The sequence below is a fragment of the Convolutriloba macropyga genome, chromosome 4 (assembly GCF_964194025.1).
Source record: "Convolutriloba macropyga chromosome 4, txConMacr16.3, whole genome shotgun sequence".
NCBI lineage: Eukaryota > Metazoa > Xenacoelomorpha > Acoela > Convolutidae > Convolutriloba > Convolutriloba macropyga.
Genome location: NC_134471.1, coordinates 67,650,720 through 67,673,420, shown reverse-complemented (window position 1 = coordinate 67,673,420; position 22,701 = coordinate 67,650,720). Strand labels below are relative to the sequence as shown.

At 35.3% G+C, this 22,701-nt stretch overlaps 2 protein-coding genes across 2 annotated transcripts in view; both read right to left on the bottom strand.

Moving 5' to 3' along the window:
* The window catches only part of LOC142337845 (centrin-3-like), a 447,449-nt gene that overhangs the window by 64,809 nt on the left and 359,939 nt on the right, over window positions 1-22,701 (bottom strand). The window lies entirely within an intron of this gene.
* The window catches only part of LOC142337842 (uncharacterized), an 89,281-nt gene that overhangs the window by 29,582 nt on the left and 36,998 nt on the right, over window positions 1-22,701 (bottom strand). The window contains exons 8-12 of the mRNA XM_075387393.1: window positions 19,050-19,181; window positions 11,875-11,985; window positions 8,710-8,853; window positions 5,219-5,299; window positions 5,072-5,158 (exon numbers count right to left, since the gene is read on the bottom strand). Coding sequence (XP_075243508.1) covers window positions 5,072-5,158; window positions 5,219-5,299; window positions 8,710-8,853; window positions 11,875-11,985; window positions 19,050-19,181 — 555 coding nt within the window. The remainder of the gene's footprint in view (window positions 1-5,071; window positions 5,159-5,218; window positions 5,300-8,709; window positions 8,854-11,874; window positions 11,986-19,049; window positions 19,182-22,701) is intronic.

Genomic DNA, 22,701 nt, shown 5'->3' with positions numbered 1-22,701 from the left:
AACCGAGCGGTTGTTCGTCAGTAGCGAGAAACGCTGTGGGGGTGCATCGAGGGTTGATGGGGAGAGAGCTGGGCAACAGTGGGGTGGGGTGAGGTAACAGCGCCGGGGGTGGGGCAATAGTTGGAGACCAAAAGCGGAGGGGTCTTCAACCTCTAAGAACCGCCCTTCACACCACAAGTATAAGTCTCCAAAACAGTTTGAGCTGAAACAAAGCTGAAAGGCTCTAAGAGCACTTAATACCCGCTGAGCGCTACCTGTTTATACCATTTTCGAGGACGAAAAGTCGAAAGCGTCACACGAAAAATCGGTCAACCGAAAAATCGCATTAAGAAGACCGACAGGACTAATATAATTGGTAAAAATTTCGTTTGAGAGCAATTAATTAGGTTCAATTATACATCAATAGGGAGCAAGTACAGTCAGGCCAACTATTACTTAGACAAATTGACAGGACAGCAAAAACTAGGGCAGAAACTGGGTAAACGAAAACAATCATCATAATTTCGAAAACAAATTGAGACAAGTATTGAAAACTATTAGATATCAACGATTGAAAACAAATTTAGACAAGTAGTTAAACCTGTTAGATAGTTTTAAAGTCAGGCGAATTGCTCTCAAACAACCGGCCAGCGATTGGCTTCGTCAGTAGCTAGCCACAGATTATTGAGACTAGCTTTAGCTTGATTCGACTCTGCAACTTTGTTTTCTAGCCTTGTTCGTAAATAAATCAAAAAACTGATATTTTAAAAACTTGCAAAATTTATGAGAACTTCCAGATTTCGCAATGAAAATGTCCAAGGCCATTTTTTGTCCCTGGAGTTATGTCATGTAACCCATCTGCAAGACTTGAAAATCAACAAATCAACAAAATCAACTTGAACAAAAAATCAACAACCATGAAAACAATAGCAAATTTTCACTTCTCGCAAAAATTCAAGATATTAAAATCTTCAAAACCATTTCATTCTCTCAAGAGACTATTCAAAATCCCTATTTAAATAGTTTCACTGGCTCATAAAGATCCAAAATTAAATTCTATCAAATAAATTGCTAAAGCTGTAGTCAATAAAATATTGATAACCATTCCATTAGCTCTAGAAACTATGCAACAGCTAATCATCATACCTTGGAGGAGGTCCCTTGAATTGATATCAAATTAAAAAAGATTGAAAGAAACTTGTAAAAATTGCAATAATTTCTTAAAAAATTGCTGATATTAAAATCTTGAAAAACATTGCATTAAATCTAGAAAAACATTCAATTACATTCCATAACTACGCAGTAACCTATAATCAAACCCTACAGGATCCTATGCGTCTCTTGAAGATGGATAAAGCTAGAAAAAATGACGAAAAATTTCAAAAAGTTGAAAAAATTGCAAGTTGCATAAAAAACTGCTAAAATTTGTAATAATAAAAGTTGAACTAATCCATGGCCAAAAAACACTTTCCAGTAACGTATTATCAAAAGCTAACGGAAATTTTGTGTTAGGCTGAAGAATCAGAATAATGATAACGTCAAAAAAAATTGGAAAAATTGCAAGTTGCATAAAAAACTGCTAAAATTTGTAATAAACGTTTGAAACTAATCCATGGCCAAAATACACTTTAGAGTAACTTATTATCAGACCCTAACGGAAATTTTCTGTTCGGCTGAAGAACCGGAGAAATGACAACGTAAAAAATTCAGAAAATGCATGTTTTGTAAAGAAAATTCTTAAATTCGTGGTGATGAAATCTTGAAAAACATTCCATTACATTTAGAAAATATACAGTAACCTATTGCCCAACCCTAGAGGAGGTGCCTTGGCTCTTGAATGCAAGTTTAAATTTGCCAAACAAAAAAATTGAAAGCTATTCCATGGCGAATAAAATTTTTTCAGTAACTTATTATCAATCCCTTAAGGACGTTTTCAGGCCCCTGCACTGGAAAGACCTGAATAATGAAAAATAAATTGCAAAGAAATTGCGGGGAGGGAGGGGGTTGAGGGTGCGCACCAGTGGGGTGGGGGGCAACAGCGCGCTGAGGGGTTTCGGGGTAATAGTGGTGGGGTCAATAGTGGGGGTGTCTTCAACCTCTAAGAACCGCCCTTCACACCATATGTATAAGTCTCCAAAACAGTTTAAACTGAAACAGGGATGAAAGGCTCTGAGAGAACTTAATGCCGGCTGGGCGCTACATGTTTATCCGGTTTTTGAGGACGAAAAGTCAAAAGCGTCAGGCGAAAAATCGCATAAAGACCGACAGGACTAACATAATTGCTACAAACTTCGTTTGAGAGCAATTAAGTAGCTTTCATGACGCCTAATTAACGAAATAATGAAAACCAGTCATTAATGAGACTACGAAACAGGGCAACAAAAGGAACTAAAAAATGCACGGAACTAAAAAAAACCGCAGATACTTTAATAAAAAACAAAGTGTCCATGCCACTAAAACAAATAAGAACCCTTTGATGAATTCAAAAAATACAACTGAACACATGTATGACCCGTTGAAACTATTAGTTAGGAAAAACGGCAGTTTGGAAAAATATCAGGCCTTAATATTAGCCCTTAATCGCATCCTTTACTAGTTTAACTTAATCACTACTCTAACTAAAATTCTCACTGACATCAAAACATTGGAAAAAGTGTGAGCAGATCTTAAAAAACAGCGCACCAATAAAATTGAAATTTTTAAATTTGTAAAATTCTAACAGATGGCCAATAATGGATCCAGCTATCACTTGGAGGCTATTAATAACAAAATTTCAATAACCACATGTTCAAAGGCCCCTTCTGGTTCCGTCCACCTATATTATCAAATTTTTAACAGCAACAAGGATACTTGGAAACTAAAAAGAGAAAACGTTGATCCACAAAGGGAACCAAAATTATATCCTACCAATGAAAAATAATTGCAAACATTAACTGACTAATGACCGACGAATTTCAATTGAAAAACTGACGAGGCTATCAATTTAGAAGGGGACAGAAGGCTCGAAAAATATTTATGGTAAAATTATTTTGACTAGGGAGGAGTTCGAACCGCGACCACTCGGAAGTGTCGTAGACATTGACCATACGCAACACCGACTATTGTAGTCATCACTCACAATCGGTTTTATTTTAGCAACAGACTATTTTTAGAACGCGCGCAATTCAAATCCCTCCGAGAATAAAAAAAAATCAAGCGTGAAAAAGTCAGTCAATAATGTTTTAGAAGAGAGCGGTCCCGCAAAAATTTTGGATGAAAAAATACACACAATTACAATAGTTGCTATTGAAAATAAGCAATTGAAATTACGAAAAGAAATTGAAAATAAGGATGAAAAGTTCTTCGACCATAGAGAGTGGCAAACATGAACCGACAAACGTAAGGCGACAAACGTAAGGGGGCTGGGAGGAGAGGAGGAGGAGGAGGGGGGGGGGGGGGGGGGGTGGCGGTGTGGTGCGCGAGGTCCGGAGGGCGGGGTGGTCGAGATTCAGAGTTGGAGTGGATAGCGATGGAGATTGCACCGATGGGGTAATGGAAATGGGGACGGGGTTGTTGAAAGGGGAGAAGATGGTATCCAAACCGCTAAAAAAAATACTCTTCACAGTATGAATTTGTATTCTCAGCAGCTGCGCTGAAATGCATTCTTAGAGAATGCCAGAGCTCTAAGAGCGGTACTTAGGATTTTGATGCCGTCAAGGCTTCAATCTCTTCATCAAAGAACATTTTGAGAACGAAAAGTTAGAAACGTCAAGCGAGCACAGGCCTAATATAATAGCTACAACCTTCGTTTGACAGCAATTAAGCAGACACAAAAAGGATTTTCACAAATTTGGGCAGCCATAAAATACGTATATTCATTGTCACTGTCAACCTAACGCAAAAACTGGTAGTAGCCAGCGTAAACCGAAGCAGATTGCTACTGATTTTGAACCCTTGACAACATTTATGCAGACCTCCGACAATTTTTGACAATTCTCTGCTTTTTGATAATTCTTTAGGTGGCATTGTCCCCAAAACCAATAGAACCGATAACTTCAATTGAAACCAAAGACATTCCTTCGCCGATACCTTAGATCTAAGCAAAGAAAACATGACATACTAATGAGCACCAAGTGAGGAGGAGGGGCAATAAATCTTTAAGGGCTTCGGATGATGGAAGTCATTAGAGCTTATTATAGAAAAAAAAGCAAAAGGCCCCCTATGGACAATCAGAGATACCAATTTAGATCACGCAAAACTCGAAGAGTGTAATCAAGGGCAAAAAAAATTACTCGAAAACTCAAATTGGTAAAGAAAAAAGCATAAAAGAGACGCTCCACCAATACTCCTCTTAGTCGTAAAAATGCACGACTACAATAATTGTTCAAACTTCGTTTACGATCAATTATTGAGACAAATTTTATAAAACATTTAGGTAAAACAAAGAAAAAACGGGCTCCTATTCTTCCGAACAGTCTGTAAACATGATTAAGCATCTGAAGTTCTCCATGCTAAATCTTGAACATACCCGGCAGATTGCCGGAAAATAGCCGCCATTGATTCCAATAAGCATGATTGGGATTGAAATCACAGAAGATATTGAAAAAAAAAGATTTTTGTACAAAAACATTTTTTTAAGTCCAATTTATTTTGATGGCATTTCGTAGTTGAACATACTTCTGTTTCTTAGAGAGAGGCTACAGGGGCTACTATCAATAACAATAAGCATTAGAGAGAGGTAACTAATATTTATAGGAACGACGTTCAAATAGCGGGCATCTAAAATTGGGCTTTATGGGTTTATCCCGTTTCTATTTCTGACTTCAATTTTTTATACTGACTCTGTTCATTTTGAATTGCTTTGCTGAGCAACTGATGTTCAAAATCACTTTTAGCAGAATGAGAGAAGAGAGAAACTAGCCTAGAGAAGTCAAAAAGATTTCACGCAAAATGTTGAAAAGGCGGCAAAATGAGGTAAAGCGAAACTTTTTTTATTCGACGAAGTAAAAAAAAAAAAATAGGAGCGCTATAATAGCCGGCTGAGAAGATGAGGGCGGCTATTAATAAAAACTAAATACTAAGTTGGCATATAACTGTACTCAGTTTTTTTTACCTGAGAAGCGTGGCTCGCCAACTTGGGTTTAGAGGCAAATTGTTCAATACTACGGCCACCCACATCATTCAAATTAGAAGCATATCCCTAAACAACAAAATGATTAATTGCCAAATTTTAAGATGAGGTTACATGTCGCCAACATACATTCTTTTCGGCAGCTTCAGTTTTCTGCCCAACTTCATCGCGGATATCTCCGAGAGCTTGTTCTTCCTCGAGTTCTTCACGCTGAAACCAAAGTCTATGAAATATAAATTACAACAGATATTTTTCATATCACTAAGTATAAGACATACAAAGAATTAAAAGAAGGAGTGAAAATAAAAAAACAAAGCTGGCACATTGCCAGAAAATAGACGCAATAGCTTTAGTCTCAAAAAGAAGGTAAAAAAGACAAACCAAAAAACTTATTTTTTTTCATTAAGGGCTTAGATGTTAAGAATCGGTATAAATTATTGCCGTTTCTATTAGCTGCTCTTAAATTACCTTCAATTAGAGTGACAAGCACTCATTTGACCTTATCTCTTTGAATCAAAGCAAAGAGGAGTCAATTTCAGAGTGAGGAAGTCATTTTTATGAGTGACGTAAGTCAGGTGTTACCAAAAATGAGCAAAAAAACTAGCTCAATTAAGAGTGAAAAATGACGTCACGCACGCAATTCAGTTGAAATTGTATGATCGAATGAACAAAAAGCAGATTTGAAATGGTTGTGACGTCATATGGTCGTAACAAAAATCTTGAGGACGAAATAAACAAAAAAACTAAGAGAAGGCCAATAACAACCTGAGCTATCGTTTCGCGGCTATTAAAAAAACTCAGCAGTCAGGACAAAAAACAGTAGAAATGAACAAGAAGATAGCCGGCATATTGCCAAGAAATAGCCGCGACAGAGGCTTGTGGCCTTCCATGGAATTGAAACAACTAAATAGATTCACCACCAGTCCTTTATTAGACCACAAAACGTTTTGGGTTAGATTAAGACTGTTATTTTTATGAGACACATACGCTCTATAAGGAAAAAGCCCTTGTAAATTATTTTCAAAATTAATATTCGAAACCAAAAATTCAAGGCGCTAATACTCGAGATCTAGGGCATATACGTTTGGCACTACTTAGATGCAAACTATTGATCACTGATAGTAAAAGTTCATAAAATTTAAAGTTCATTAATTGAGTTCAGAAACTTTATTTAGTGAGGTAAGTCACACATTTGACCTAAAAGCAGAAGAAATGACGTCACGCACACAAATTTTAATTGCAAAGCAGCAGAAGTCACTAAAATTGAAAAAGTCAATGCTCGCAAGAATCATCGATGAAGACGACGAATTCAAGGAAACATAGCAGGACAAGTCCGGGAACACAATCCAAAGAACTGAATGAAAAACTAAAAATTCATATACCTGACCAGCAGATTAGTTGAACAATCCCTGCCAAAAAGAAAATCTCAAAAGTTGAGAAACTAAAATAATCAAACTCAATAAAAAAACAGATGCTAAAAAATCATGAAGTTTTTATCCTGAAGACCAATTTTGATACAAATCAATAGGTTCAATTCAATAACTAACGCATAAGGCTTTAAAAAGATTTATTTTTCAATAAAGGTAGATAAACAAGACAAATGAGAAAAGCTTCAAAAAACTGAAAAGTGCAATTCATAAACATAGCTGGCAGATTGCCAGAAAATAGCCGCAATAGATTCGTAGATCGGCAGTCTAAAAAAAACACTAAAAAAGACAGACCAAAAAAATTCGTCTTTTCATTGAAGGCTGAGCTGTTATATTTGGATCAAAAATCTGTATAAGTTATTGCTGCCTCTATTAGCTGGTCTCAAATAACATTCATTTAGAGTGACACACACCTATTTGACCTTATCTCTTTGAATTAAAGTAAATAAAAGTCAATTTCAAAGTGAGGAAGTCATTTTTGAGAGTGAGGTAAGTCAAGTGTGACCAAAAATTTAATCACACGTATGAACAAAACTCGCTCCACTAAGAGCGAAAAATGACGTCACACATGCAATTCAGTTGAAATAGCATGAACGAATGAACAAAAAGTGGCTGTGACGTCATATGGTCGTAACAAAAATCATGACGACGAAATAAAAAAAAACCAAGAGAAGGCCAATAATAGCCCCAGCTATCGCTGTGCGGCTATTAAAAAAGTTTCTAAATTTCGCAAGAAAGTTCACAATCATTTTCTGTCTCAGTAGTTCCGTCATGTAACCCATCTGCAAGACTTTAACAAGATTCCTTTGCCAGTAAAGATAGTTTAATTTTCGAAAATGACAGAAAATTCAAAAAAATACAAATTATAACAAAATCTTGCAAGAATTCGTGATATTAAAATCACCAAAACCATTCCATTAGTCTCCAGAGACTAATCACTATCCCTATTTTAAACCTTAAACAGTTTCCCTGGCTCATAAAGATCGATAAATTTGGAACATAACAATAATTTTCAAAAACACTGAAAAACCTTTTTAAATTTTATCAAAATCGCAAAAACTCGCGTTATTAAAATATTGTTAACCAATCTATTACCTCTATCAACTATGCAGTAACTTATTATCAAACCCTAGAGGAGGTTCCTTGGCCCATGGCAACAGAAAAATTCGCCGCAGGAAATATTTTATAAATTGCATGTTTTATTTGAAAAAAAAACTATCAAATTCGTGACATCAAAAAATTGAAAACGATTTCATTAAGACTAGAAGCTATCCAGTAACCTACTATCAAACCTTGGCCCATGAGGCTGGACAAACCTAAAAAATTACAACAATTGCCAAAAAATGCAAGTTTTATCAAATAATTGCTAAAATTCGGGATGTTAAAATTCGCTAGAAACTATGCAGTAACCTATGCAGTAAAAATTAGTATTAATTTGCGTGTTCATGTTTTGAGTACCAAAACAATCAGCTCTTAAAATGGCCATAAGAAGTAATTATTTCTTGCAAAAGACCTTTATCAACTTTTACAAGCCTCAATTTTAGACTGAAAAAACTAAAAAAAAATTCAATATTTTGGGCTCAAAAACTCCTAAAAATGATCTTTTAACCTTGAATTACAGCCTTCCCAGTAGCTTCACCGCTCTAAGCACTTGAAAAACCACTAAATGCGGCTAAGGGCCTCTAATCAAACTTGATGCCCGCTGAGCTTTAACAGTTCATCCCTTTTTGAAATCTCAAAGTCATGAAAAAAGGTGTGAAAACATCTTACAAAAATTTTTTAAAAGGCAGCACCAATACAATCCAATTCTTGGATTGCAAAAAATCATGCTGTCCCTAATAATAGCCGCTATCGCTTCGCGGCTATTAATAAAATCCAAACTGTTCGCAGGTTCGTGCCAAAGTACAGAACGTGTCATAGCTAGAACTTATACAGCTGGACAATATACTTCAGTATGACCAGTACAATGCCTTGTTATGGCACTTTCTAACCTTGCTAGTCTTAAGTTTTGAAGCTTAAAATTTCAAGCGTGAAAAAGATGAAGTGCGGAATTTGCTCCCGAATATTATATCAACTATTGAAATGTGCAAGATCACTGCTGAAATGTTCTGACACATGTTAGGATGACTACACCAGCTAACACTGAAAAAATTCAACAAAAAATGGCAAACAACAGTGTTGATGAAATCATACCTTGACAGCAATCTCTTCTTCCACTAATTTCCTTTTAGAGTCAGACTCCTTCCGCAACTTCCATGCCTGCTCTTCAAACTCTTTTTCAAGACGGGTTCTCTCCTTCTCAATCTTCTCGTCATTCGATGAAGCCAGACGATTGAGCTGTAAACAAACAAGCTCACATACAGAAACAAACTTAAAAGCAGCTGGATTCCAGGTTCAGAAATGTAACAAAAATGTCAAATTAAAACATATCCGCCAGATTGCCGAAAAATAGCCCTAACCTCATTGATAACACCATGAAAAAACTGAAATAGATTGTGGTGCAAAACAAAACTCCGCAACATTTTGATTGGATTTTGTAGTTGGACATTCTACTGTTTCTCAAAGATGAAAAAGCGATTGGCATCAATAGAAAGGTAAAGAGAAAAATTGAAAGTGAAAAGTTTTAACATACAATTCAAAGATTTTCCATTGGCTAACCAAAAACTAGACCTAGATTGGATTACCAATGGATTGGGAAAACCAGTTTCAAAAAAAAATCCGATCAAAAAATAAAGAAACAGTAAAAAAATCAAAGTCAAAATGTCGCCTGTGTGCAAAAAACAACCAGCAAGAAAGCAAACTTTTGTCCCAACACCTAATTCTCACTCTGCTTTTAAAAATAGAGTAAACAAATTTCAGGCCCAAAAACCACGCACTTTTTTGCTCCACTTCCTGTTTGGGCGTGATCATAATCACTTCAATTTTATTTCAAAAATCATGAAAATATGTGAACAGATCTTAAAAAAAGACAGCGCCCCTGACAGAAAGATCAAATTCTTTAATTAAAAAATCCAGAACTCCGAAAACGAATCGAGGAATCGTTTTTGTAAAAAATAAAACTAACTTTTCAATGACCAGGTATCCACTAAGATGAATAATTGTCTTTAAAAACCCAAAAATAGAGCTAAAAATCAACCAGGTTTTTTAAGAGTTGCGAGAAATTGTCAAACAAAGCCAGCAGATTGTCCAAAGAGCTGCGAAATAGAATTTTGTGCCGTATAATAGATAGAAACAGATCTAAATTGAAAAAAACCGACGCTGCTCAAAAAGCGATGTAAATAAAACATTCAGTGATAAATTCATAAAGCTTGCTGAAATTCTTTCCGCAGAAGCCTTTTTATTAGACCTTTATTATACATATGAGTTTCCTTGACCTTATTTTAATTAAAATCAAACTAAACCTTTGCGAGAGAGTGAAAGACGTCACGCGCGCAAACACCGTCAGTGAGAGGAAGTAGTTAATCAAAAAGTTGGCCTCAAAACGAAATGTAAAACAAAGAGCGTCAGACAACGAAGCAAAAAAACAGCCAGAAGAATTCCGGAAGCGACTCGAAATGTCAATGAAACCATTATCATTTAAATTAAAATATTAACTCTTTAAAAACTAAAATTTTACAAAACAGGTAAAATTTACACCGCTGTCACCACGAGAAATATTTGAGCATTGAAATCATAACAGGAAGTAAAAAATTATACATTTATACCCGTCACATTTAAAACAGACATAAATTCTACAGAAAAATTACTGTAATCTTCGCAAAATTTTTATGTTAAACACAACTGGTAACGTTGAAAAAATGGCCAAAAATATTTGGGATGATCAAATACTGATAGGGTAAAAAAAACAGACAGGGCTAAAAACTTTCATGTAACAACCCATAAAAATCTTCTTAAAAACATAAAAGTCCGCAATGAACTGTGTGAAACTGAGTAGAAAAACATAGACATTTAATTATTAAGCATTCGAGGCGTACACAAGTCAAACAGCCATCATGTATAGATAAAATAAGTAAAAACAGTTTGCAGAGTCGAAACATTATAATTTGCAAAATGTCAAAAATTTTGCCCAAGCACATTTACAAAAACGCCACTAAACTAGTCCTAACAAATAAAAAGAAACTAAAAATCACAACGATAGATTTAAAAAAAAAACGAAAACAGTTCAAACATTCGAAACAAAAATTCAATATAAATTTTCTTGTAACTATAACCAAAATACAAAAACCCAAGAAAAATTGAACAAAGGCAAAAATCGGATTATCATGAGTAGAATTTCATAAGACAAAAAGACTTCTCGTTACAACAAGGCAATCAATGCCCGAATTGTCAAAAGGACGTTGCCAATGCACTGATTTTTGAAAAAAAAGTACACTCAGCGGTCCAAAAACGAAGGAATTATTGGAAAAAATTTGAAAATTGCGAATTATGTGCCATTTTTGTACTTCAAACGCATTATTAGCCTCTAAAAAACACTGCCGTATCAATTTCAGAGGTTCAAACATTAATTAAGCATCGAACAAAAACATTTCTACAAGAAATTAACTTGAAAGCAAAAAACTGGGCCAATTGAATGAAAAACCGCCTTAAAAAGGTTATCTTTACGCACCATTCTGTCAAAAACACTTCAAAAAGTCCATAAGTCATTCGCTGAACGCAGTGCGTGATCAAAAAACTTATCTCGCTAAGAAACAATTGGTTCGCACGGCAATTTTACTCTCTTTCGCTTTTAGGTCAAAACGCCGTCTGAACGAATAGTACTTCCGGCTAAAAAAAACCTCAAGAAAACCTATATCTTCTTCGAGTTTTAAAAAATCATGAGCGCCGCAATATAGCTCCGCTCAGCTTACAGCTTCGCAGCTATAATAATTACAAACTTTCTCGATTTTCTGTCACATTTCTCACGAGGTACACTGTTTCACTACAACTGTAATCAATCAATCGGTAACTAAAAAAATGCGCTGATTAAAAGGCTTATGACAATTCCCCATGAATGGAATAATGTAAAAGCATGGGCAAAAAATCTCTAACACAGGCGGAAAATTGATGGAAAACAGCCGCCGTTGACACCGCTGCCTGTGTTGGGATTAAAACAAATAGAAAATATCGAGAAAAATTGACGACAGCCTGTCAAAAGGTGTAAGTATCAGTGCCCAGAATTTTTTACGTATCGGTTGATTTTGGTATTGACCTTTTTGGCATTGAACGCATTTGCGTACTTTTGCTGAATGAATTCTAAATTCAATTCAGTTGAAACACAGAGTGAGGTATGTGAGAGGTCAGCTGTTTTGTTTTTCGAGACATCAAATGCTGTAAAAAACTCCAGACCATTTACGAAAATCTTGACATTTTGAGATTTACCTTTGTTTTTAATTCCTCCTCCTTGGTCTTAATTAACTTGTCGTATTTCGTTTTCAGCTCCGCTAGCTCCGTCTCGTGTGTTGTCATCAACTCCCGCCTTTCTTCTTCCAACTGAAATTCAGAAAGATAAGTCGAAAAAACCCGAATAAACCAAACTTTTAATCTTAAGCAATTTGGACAAAAAAGTTGATTATGGCTTTTAAAAGGTTGTGTGTGTTATTATTATTTGCATGCGCATGGTGCAATCACTGTAAATGACAGCTAAGCTGAAAACTCGATGTGGATCACCTTAGCATGTACAACGTATTTTTAATGAATTAAGCCACACAGGGAATTTTCAGGCTATAACTTATCATACATCTTTTAGATTTGTAAATGAGTAGTACACTAGAATTGATAAAAGTTTCCGACTTTTGTGAGACTTCAGGCACTCGAAACCATGAGGCGAAAATCAGTTAAGTTCTATGTCTATGCATGAAGTCTTACAAAAAAATCAAATCAATCAGATGGCAAAAATGGTACGATTCCAATTCGCAAAAGACAAACCCAGCCCAAATGATTGAATAGTTTCAATTTAGAGCAACTAAACAGTTCACCAATCGGGCCTCAGAGACAGATATTGACAGGAAAAACCAATCCTTTGGTTCACAATCGATCAAAATATATTCGGCGAACTGAGTGAAAACAGTCGCTTTTTACACCAGACCTTTTTTGCTTTTTGCTTTGTCGCTTTTATGCTTAGTTTGGATCAGAAAAAAAGAGATAAAAATTTACATCCTATTTTTTTCTAAGTGTCCAAAAGTGCACAATTTCATTAGATTAGTCGAATATGGCAAAATCAACATCAAAATTTTAAGACAATAAGATTAGAGAGAGAGAGAGGGAGAGAGAGAGAGAGAGAGAGAGAGAGAGAGAGAGAGAGAGAAAGGCTTAATTACCGATTAAGGGCCAATGAATAAAAATCAGTGAAATTCATTTCTACTATCTGACGTTTACAAAGCTCGTACACGTGGGGAAATTGCAACAAACCATGAGCATCGAAAAGAGGGATTGAAACATAGAATGATGGATTCAAAATGATGAACAATCTTGTTGATCTCGAAGTTAACCTCATCGATTATCCCATGACGATATAAAAAGTTGATCATGTTGATGCACCGTTCGTAGAACAATCCAGGGGCTACTTTATGTTTGAGTTTCAACTTGTTTCTCCGTCTTCTCGTCACAACAAGAGATAAAACTTCAACATTATCACAGAAGTCTCTAAATAGCTTCTTTCGGGCCAAGAGAATGAACAGTCGGCAGTCTTCAACTTGGATTTCAAAAACCATCAATAGGATTTTATGAGCGAGAAGAGTCCAAGTGGTTCCTAAAACTTCCGTAAACCCATCTCAAGCACTTCTCTTGGATATACTCGAAAGCCCTGAGGTCTGCAAGGGACAAGCAACAGATTTGAGAACCATAGAGGAGTACAGGAACAACATAGGCGGCCTAGAGCTTGTACTTGATATGTGATGGAGTGCTCCAAGGTATAGTATTCTCTTGTAGAAAGCTCTGCGGCTGTTCATGACTTTACATTGAGCGTGCCTGTTCCATTTTAACTTTCTGTTGAGCGTGCATGGCCCATTAGTTGTAATGCCAAAAAGCAGCAAACTATAACAAACTTTTGATAAACTAATACACCAAGCTCCATATACTCAACCTTGATTTCCGACTAAAACGTTTTAATCAGCTTCTCATTTCCCTTTTTGCTCTTGAAGGTATTTGCGTAGATTTGTTGAATGATTTCTTAACTCAATTCAGTTGAAAGTGAGTGAATTTTTTCAGAAGTCGTTCCTCATAGAAAATGAATGTATAAGAGTAGCGTAAAAAAGGCAAAGTTTGTTTCACTTTCTAAAAACATCTTGTTTAAATACCAATTTCTCACTCAACCTAAAAGGTACTTCGAAAAACAAAACGCCCCTCAAGCCTACTTGTTTTTTCGCTCCATTTACTGCCTCAGCGTGATCAGAATCAACACTAACTTGACATGTAAACGCCGAAAAGTGTGAACATATCTTTAAAACAGACAACTAACCAATACAATCCAAATATATTGAATTGCAAAAAAAACCCGAAATACTGCGTACATTTGTCGAAAGAATTTTCAATTCAATTCAGATAAACACCGAGTGAGTTTAAGTCATGGCTCATAGAAAACTAAAGTAACACATAGCGGGCGCATTGCCGGGAAATAGCTGCGATAGCTTTGTAAATTGTAGCATAAAATACCTATAGCATAGATGGCAGATCGCTTCAAAAAAACTGCGATGGTTTTGTAGAGTGCAGTCACAAATTCCAATAAAAAAGAGACCTACAAAGCGAGAAAAAAATTTTGCCGAGTTGTAAGTTTAAAACCTTAGACTAAATTATTAATTTTAAAAAATGCACTAAAAAACCCTAAATTAGAGTTCGATACTTTGATTTGGCCTCACCTATCGCCCTGGTAGATAATGAAAAAGATATTGACAAAAAATTGCAATTGCACTTTAATTCAATGCAACTGAAAACATAGCCAGCAGCTTGCGAAATAGACTTGCGTGCTGTATAATACAGATAGACCTTTACTGCACATATGAGTTCCTTTGACCTTAAACAAATTCAAATTAAACTTTAGTTTTAAAGTGCGAAAGTCATTTTATTGAGTGAGGTAAGTCACTTGTGATCAAAATCTAATCACGCGCAAATGCCGTTAGTGAGAGGAAGAAGTCATTCAGAAAATTTGACTTTTTCAGCTTTGCTGTGTGAACAAATGTAAAACGAAAAAAGAGCGTCAGACGACGAAACAAAAAAACATAGCAGGACAAGTCCTGACGTACAATTCAAAGAACATTCACACCAAGCTCCATATACTCAACCTTGATTTCCGACTAAAACGTTTTAATCAGCTTCTCATTTCCCTTTTTGCTCTTGAAGGTATTTGCGTAGATTTGTTGAATGATTTCTTAACTCAATTCAGTTGAAAGTGAGTGAATTTTGTTCAGAAGTCGTTCCTCATAGAAAATGAATGTATAAGAGTAGCGTAAAAAAGGCAAAGTTCGTTTCCTTTGACCTTAAACAAATTCAAATTAAACTTTAGTTTTAAAGTGCGAAAGTCATTTTATTGAGTGAGGTAAGTCACTTGTGATCAAAAACTAATCACGCGCAAATGCCGTCAGTGAGAGGAAGAAGTCATTCAGAAAATTTGACTTTTTCAGCTTTGCTGTGTGAACAAATGTAAAACGAAAAAAGAGCGTCAGACGACAAAACAAAAAAACATAGCAGGACAAGTCCTGACGTACAATTCAGAGAACATTCATTGACTAAACAGCCAAACTAGACCAAGAATGGACTATGAGTGAATTGAGAAAACCATTTTAAAAAAAAACAGATCACAATATAAGAAAAAACAGAAAATCAATGTCAAAATGCGGCATGTGAACAAAAACACCACTAGCGAGAAAAGAAAAATCAATTCAAACAAAAAACTAGGCCTAGAATGAGTTGTGAATGGATTGGGAAAACCATTTAGAAAAAAATCCGATCCAAAAAATTGAAAAACAGTGAAAATCAGAGTGAAATTGCCGCATGTGAACAAAAAACCACTACCGAGAAACCGAATTTTTGTTCAAACACCGTTTTCTCACTCTACTTTAAAATTAGAGCGCAAAATACAATTCACGCCGCAAAACCACTCGCTTTTTCGCTCCATTTCCTGTTTCGGCGTGACCAAAATCACCACTCCAATTTGACTTCAAAAATCATGAAAATGTGTGAACAGATCTTTAAAAAAAAGACAGCGCCCCAATACAATTCAACTTCTTTGAATTGTAAAAACGAAGAGCACCGCAATATAGCTTCGCTCGCCTTACAGCTTCGCAGCTATAAAAAGTGAAGGTCCGCTTTCTAAAACAAAAAGCTTACCAATACTATCCAAATACTTTGGATTGTAAAACACCAGGAACACTGAGTAGATTTATCGAATGAATTTTAAATTCAATTCAGTTGAAACATTGAGTGAGTTTGAGCAGGAGTCATGACCCATAGAAAACTAATGTAAGACATAGCGGGCGCATTGTCAGGAATTAGCTCCGATAGCTCCGTAGACTGCAATGCTTATTTCAAAAAGCTGCCCCTAGATAACCTGATGGTAGAGTGGAGGACCTTCATTTGGCCTCAGATATCGCTATCGTAGACAATAAAAATAGTATATTGAGGAAGATATCGGCGATAGACCTTAACCTCAAGGGAACTGAAAAAAGCAAAAAAGGAAGATACATTGAAAACTTGTTCTTTCATAGAATTCTAAGGGTTAGATTTGGAGTATTATGTTGATGATGATAATTGTTTTATTGGAATTGTCGAAGAACAGAGCTCTGCCTAAATTACATAAACATACCCGGCAGATTGCCGGAAAATAGCCGCCGTTGATTCCAATAAGCATGATTGGGATTGAACGAATAGAATATATTGAAAAAAAAAAGATTTTTGTACAAAAATATTTTTTAAGTCCGATTTATTTTGATGGCATTTCGTAGTTGAACATACTTCTGTTTCTTAGAGAGAGGCTACAGGGGCTACTATCAACACCAATAAGCATTAGAGGTGGTAACTAAGACATATAGGAACGACGTTCAAATAGCGGGCATCTAAAATTGGGCTTTATGGGTTTATCCCGTTTCTATTACTGACTTCAATTTTTTATACCGACTCTGTTCATTTTGAATTGCTTTGCTTAGCAACTGATGTTCAAATTCACTTTTAGCAGAATGAGAGAAGAGAGAAACTAGCCTAGAGAAGTCAAAAAGATTTCACGCAAAATGTCGAAAAAGCGGCTAAATGGTAAAGCGAAAAAAAGTTTGACGAAAAAAAAACATAGCAGGACAAGTCCTGAAATACAATTCAAAGAATTGAAAGAAAAATTGAGACGTACTCTACCTGACCAGCAGATCAATTGAACAATTTCAGCCAGAACACAAACAAAATCATCTCATAAAATGGGGAAACAAAGAATCAAACCTAAACAAAAATATACTCATTGCTAAAACTCTTGAAGCTTTTAAACCTAAGGCCAAATTTTTTTCCCTTTGAAAACACCTATTTCAAAAACATGTTAAAAAACAATTTCTGCTTCCTAAATCAGTCCAGTATTACATCAGCAATTCCAAACTTTAAAAACTCATAGATCGATAGACAATAATTTTTAAAATTTCAAAATTCAAAAAATAGAAATTCGTTCTACAAAAAGGATGAAAGCCATTCAATTGCCCACCTAGCAACTACTGCCCGACTATTTATTAACATACTATCAAACCCTGGATGGAATTACCTGGCTACTGAGGCAAGAAAAAAATAAATAAAACAAATATTTTGAAAAAACTTGAAAATTGCAAATTTTATCAAAATACTTCTATGTCGAAAGGTTAAATTGTTCAAAACAAATCCATTGAAACTAAATACCATGCAGTAACTTTTTATTAGAACGTGGAATATGTTTTTTCGCACTTGAGAATAGACGAATATCAAAAACTGACAAAAACTTTTAGGAAACCTTAAAAAAAATGCAGATTTTATCAAAAAAATGATAAAATTCGAGGCATCAAAATGAAAAACCATAAAAACCATTCCATTGTTACTAGAAACTATGCAGTGCCCTATTAACAAACCTCAAAAAAGATTGCCTGGTCCCTGAAGCTGGAAAAACTGAAAAATAACGAAAATTTTCAAAAACCTGAAAAAAATGCGAATTTTACCAAAAATAAAATTCGCTGAAATTTGTGATATTGAAAAGTTGAAACCTATTCCATGACAACAAAAAATTTTTAAGTAACTTATTATCCAACCACTGATGAGGTTTTCTTGCCCCTGGGACTCAAACAATTTGAATAATGACAATAAATGTCAAAAAATATGAAAAAATTGCAAGTTTTGTCAAAAAATGCTAAAATTCATGATGGCAAAAAGTTGAAAAACATTCCATTACCACTAGAAACTAAGCAGTAATCTATCATCAAACCCCTTATCAAACCCTAGATGAGGTTTCTTGACACCTAGAGCTAAAAAAAATCAAAATATGACAAAAATTTTCAAAAAACCTGAAAAAAATTGCGAAAAATAGTATCATTTTGCGTGTTTGTGTTTGTAGTACCAAAACATATAGCTCATAAAATCATCATAACAAGCAATTTTGTCTCGCAAAAAGCTTTCATCAACTTTTAAAAAACTCAACCTAAGACTAATAAAAAAACTTAAAAAAATCACAAAAAACATGAAAAATTGCACCATTTTGAGCGCAAAAACTCCTAAAAATGACCTTTTAACCTTAAATTAAGGCCATCCCAGCAGCTGCACCACCATAAGCACTTGAAGGACTATTAAAGCCCACTTTGGGCCTCTAATGAAACTTAATGCCCGCTGGGCTTTACCGGTTTATCCCGTTTTGAAAGATCAAAGTCATTGAAAAATGTGTGAACACATCTTAAAAAAAAAACACAGCGCACCAATACAATTCAAATTCTTTGAATTGTAAAAAAATACGAGCGCAATAATAGCCGGCTGAGAAGATGAGGGCGGCTATTAATCAAGTGAAAAGTTCAAAAACTTAAAAATCAGAGTACATAAGTTTGCACCGTTTAAAGAAACTTACTTGATATTGAACATTAGTAAAAAAAAAATCAAAAAACCAGACCTCATTGAATATCAGCACAACTCATTTTCTGAGCAAATAAATCAAAATCATAATTGACGCATAAGTATAACAATTGACGTCCCAGGAAGACAAACGGTCGCAAGAATCACTGATGGATACGGCGAATTAAAGAAGCGCACCAAAGCTCCCTATTCGAGGTGCAAAGAGAGTGCATCAAGGCAATTGAAACTTTTGAAATTAAAATTAAGTTGAGACCAATAATAGCCTCGCTATCGCTTCGCGGCTATTAAAAACTACAAGACTAAAAAGCTTTGCAGCACTAAACTTAATTGGCGAAGTGGGCCGGGGGTATTCTGTCAGCCTCACATTTAGAGCCTACTAGGCCTCTAAAATAGAGTTAGTTACATAGCAACCTAATGCCCGTGGGATTTACCATTTTATCTCGTTTCCTTTGACGGAAAGTCCAATCGCCAAAGCGAGCGAAAAAACACTCTAGAGGGAAACCAACCTTCTCCTCTAACTCGTCTATTTCGCCATTGTGTTTGGCTCTCAACTCAATCATTGAGTTCTGAAACTTGACTTCCCTCTTTTCTTTCTCAGCCCGGATCCGTTTTTCCAAATCTAGTTGTAGGTCAGCTATCTAAAACCAATGCAACCGAGAAATCTAATGCGTTGCACAAACTCCTAGGCAGCACATTACACGTAGCACTAGCTTAAACACATCCAGGATAATCAGCCTGCAATCACTTGCTAAACATCCCCAGAATTTATTCAAGCATTAATTATACGATTTCCAGTTGACCAAGTTGTTACAAGAAAAAGGAATTAATTGGCAATGTATCAACCATTGTAAAGACAAAAATCTGTGAAAGAACAGGACAGATGTCATTTATAAACTTGAAGATGGCCCGAAACTAGCAGCAGATTGCCAGAACAGCCGCGATAGCATTGTAGATCTGCAGTCTCAAAATATCATTAAACTCACAGAAGAGAAATTTCTCTTCTCTTTATTAATTCATGAGATGTTATATTTTGATTGAGAACTTGTATAACTTATTTCTGCTTCTATTAGCCGCTCTCATTGCGACTCGAAGAGGACTATTGCTTTTTTTGATCGGTAATTTTCTTGAATGTATTTTAAACAGAAAGTGAAATGCGTAAAAACCTAGGCCAGAAGTGCTTAGTTCAAATTGCTGACGAGAGAGCGGATTTTCGTTCATGTGACTTTTTTGAGAGAGAGAGAGAGAGAGAGAGAGAGAGAGAGAGAGAGAGACGAGAAAAGTAGATGAGGAAAAAATTTCACTAAGCGAGAGAATTTTTTTGGTCACATGCGGCTTTCTCCAAGCAATTTTTCGGTTCAACTCCAATTTTTTCCAATCAAAGATGTTGCCTTCAATTATCTAAACTCGTATAAGTGCAATTGGCATCTTTTTGGACCATTTGATGGAGATATTACATTATAAGTGTCATTTTTTAGCTACTCATTTTTTTTTACCATTTTGCCTTGTTTTATGCTTTTTCAGCCATTTTTGTGTTCTTCTTCAATTTTCTATTGCATGTTTTGTGGTTCAAATCATTCGCTCTAGCAATTTTTGTCATCTCTCACTTTAATTGATATTCAGTTAATTTTGTTCAAAAAAATTGAAAAATTGAGTTAATTTTTGCCAAATTTTGTCAGTTTTTTAAAGTTTTTTGCCGATTACTTTCAATTTTATTCTTCCAGCGTTTTATTAATTTTTAATCAAAAGCGATTCTAGAGAGTAAGTAGGTACAATGAAGTGACAATTGAACTCGGACAGCTCAGTTTTCACTGAGTAAGTAAAACAAATTTTTTTCAGGTTATTTTGGTTCTTTGTCTTTTTATTGTTGTTTAAGATATATCTGCCAGGTGTTGTGTTCGTGAGCAGACGAATTATTCAGTTTTTGAATATAATGATTGCCAAGGTCTGTTGCCAATAGTTGTTTTGCAGTAGCAACTTGTAAAGAAATTGTTTTCAGATGCTTTATGAGTTTTCGTTAATTAATTTTCAGGATTATTTTCCTATTATTGTTTTTAAAATGTATAAAATAATAAAGGAGGAGCGTCATGTCAGTGAGGTTAGTCAATATTCTACTTCGGGTCGTTTTCGGAAAACTTCCGGTTATGTTATTAATTTCAATTAAATTGAGACACTCCCTCATTAGGTTAAAGTCATTTTTGAGAGTGCGGAAAGTCAAATGTGAACGAAAACTTCATCACAGAAAATGAACCAAAACTCGCTCCATTAAATGTGACAAATAATGTCATTACGCAACTCGCTCGAAACGTCAGGAGGGAACAAACAAAAAGCAAAATTAAGGTTATCGTGACGTCATATTATGGTCGTAACAAAAATCTTGACGAAAAAGCGCTGACAGGAAAATTAAAGAAATTTTGTCAAAAAAGGAAAACTAGATCTAGAATGAGCTAAGAATGGATTGGAAATCATTTTGGAGCAAATCTAATGAAAATAGCCGGCAGGTTGCGGGAAAATAGCCGCGACAGAGGCTTGTGGCCTTCCACGGAAATAAAACAACTAACGAAATAAGCTAGACAGTTTGACCACCAGTCCTTTAAAAGACCACTAGATTTTTTGGTTTAGATTCAGACTGTCATTTTTATGAGACACATACGCTCTATAAGGAAAAGCCTGAAACATACCCGGCAGATTGCTGGAAAATAGCCGCCGTTGATTCCCATAACTCTGCCATTTTTAGGATACATACGCTGTATACGGAAAAAACCCTAAGAGATTTTACCAAAATTAACTTGAGATCGAAAAGTCAGGACTCTAATACTCGGGAATTAGGGCATATACGATTGGCACTACTTAGATGCACACTATTGATCATTAATTGGCAAAAGTTCAAAATCAATTTGATTGAGGTACGTCACGCAATTGACCTAAAAGAAGAAACGACGTCAGGCACACAATTTTTAATTGCGAAGCAGTAGTCAATAAAGTAATTGAATAAGTCAATGGTGGCAAGAATCATCGATGGAGACAACGAATGAAAAAAACACGATCTCCCCAATAATAGCCGCTATCGTCTTGCGGCAATTAAAAATATAGAAAAAGACAGTAAAAAATCCAAATTAAATTGCATGTGAACCAAAAACCACAAGCGAGAAAGCCAATTTTTGTTTAAACACCCTTTTCTCACTCTAGTGAAAACATTCAAGGTGACAAAACTACTTTATTATTTGCTGCACTTCCTTTTCTGGTGAAAAAAATCGTCACTTAATTTTTACTTAAAAACTCATGAAAATGTATCAACAGATCGTAAGATAACATGGCCGGACGAATTAAAAAAAATTTAAAACGAAATTAGGAAAACCAGAATGAGAAAAATATCTGACAAAATTGATCTTGAGGTGATGGCGGAAAATAACCGGGAAATAGTCAGGGGACTCTAATACTCAAAAATTAGGGCATATACATTTGGCACTACTTAGATGCACACTATTGATCTTTAACTAGTAAATGTTCATCAAGTTCATTGAGTGCAAAAGACATTTTTTGCGTGAGGTAAGTCAAGCAATTGACCAAAAAGCAGAAATGACGTCACGCACACAAATTTTAACTGCAAAGCAATAGTCACTGAAGTAATTGAAAAAGTCAATGGTCGCAAGAATCATCGAAGGAGAGAACGAGTGAAAAAACACGATGTCCCCAATGATAGCCATTTATAGTGAAAGAAAAAGAGTGCAAAAGTTTAGAAAAAGAGTAAAACACTCCACGTCACAAAATCACTTTCTTATTCGCTGCACTTCCTTTTTCGGGGGACAAAAACTGTCCATTCATTTTGACATAAATAATCATGAAAATGTATCAACAGATCATAAGAGAAAATGGCCGGATGAATTACAATAATCAATCAAAACAATATTAGGAAAACCAATATGAGACAAACATCTGACAAAATTGATCTTAACTTGATGGCAAAAGACCACAGAAAACAGTTAGTTTACAACAAATTATTATCGATTGACACAATGAAACGACCGTGTCGAAAAAGAAAACGGGGCAACGGAAACATGACGGGCAAAATTTAAAAAACATTGGTTTTCAATTCCAAAATGACTGCAAAAAGCAAATTTCCGACCAAAACCTGGAAAAGTTCTTAATAGATCTTCTGTT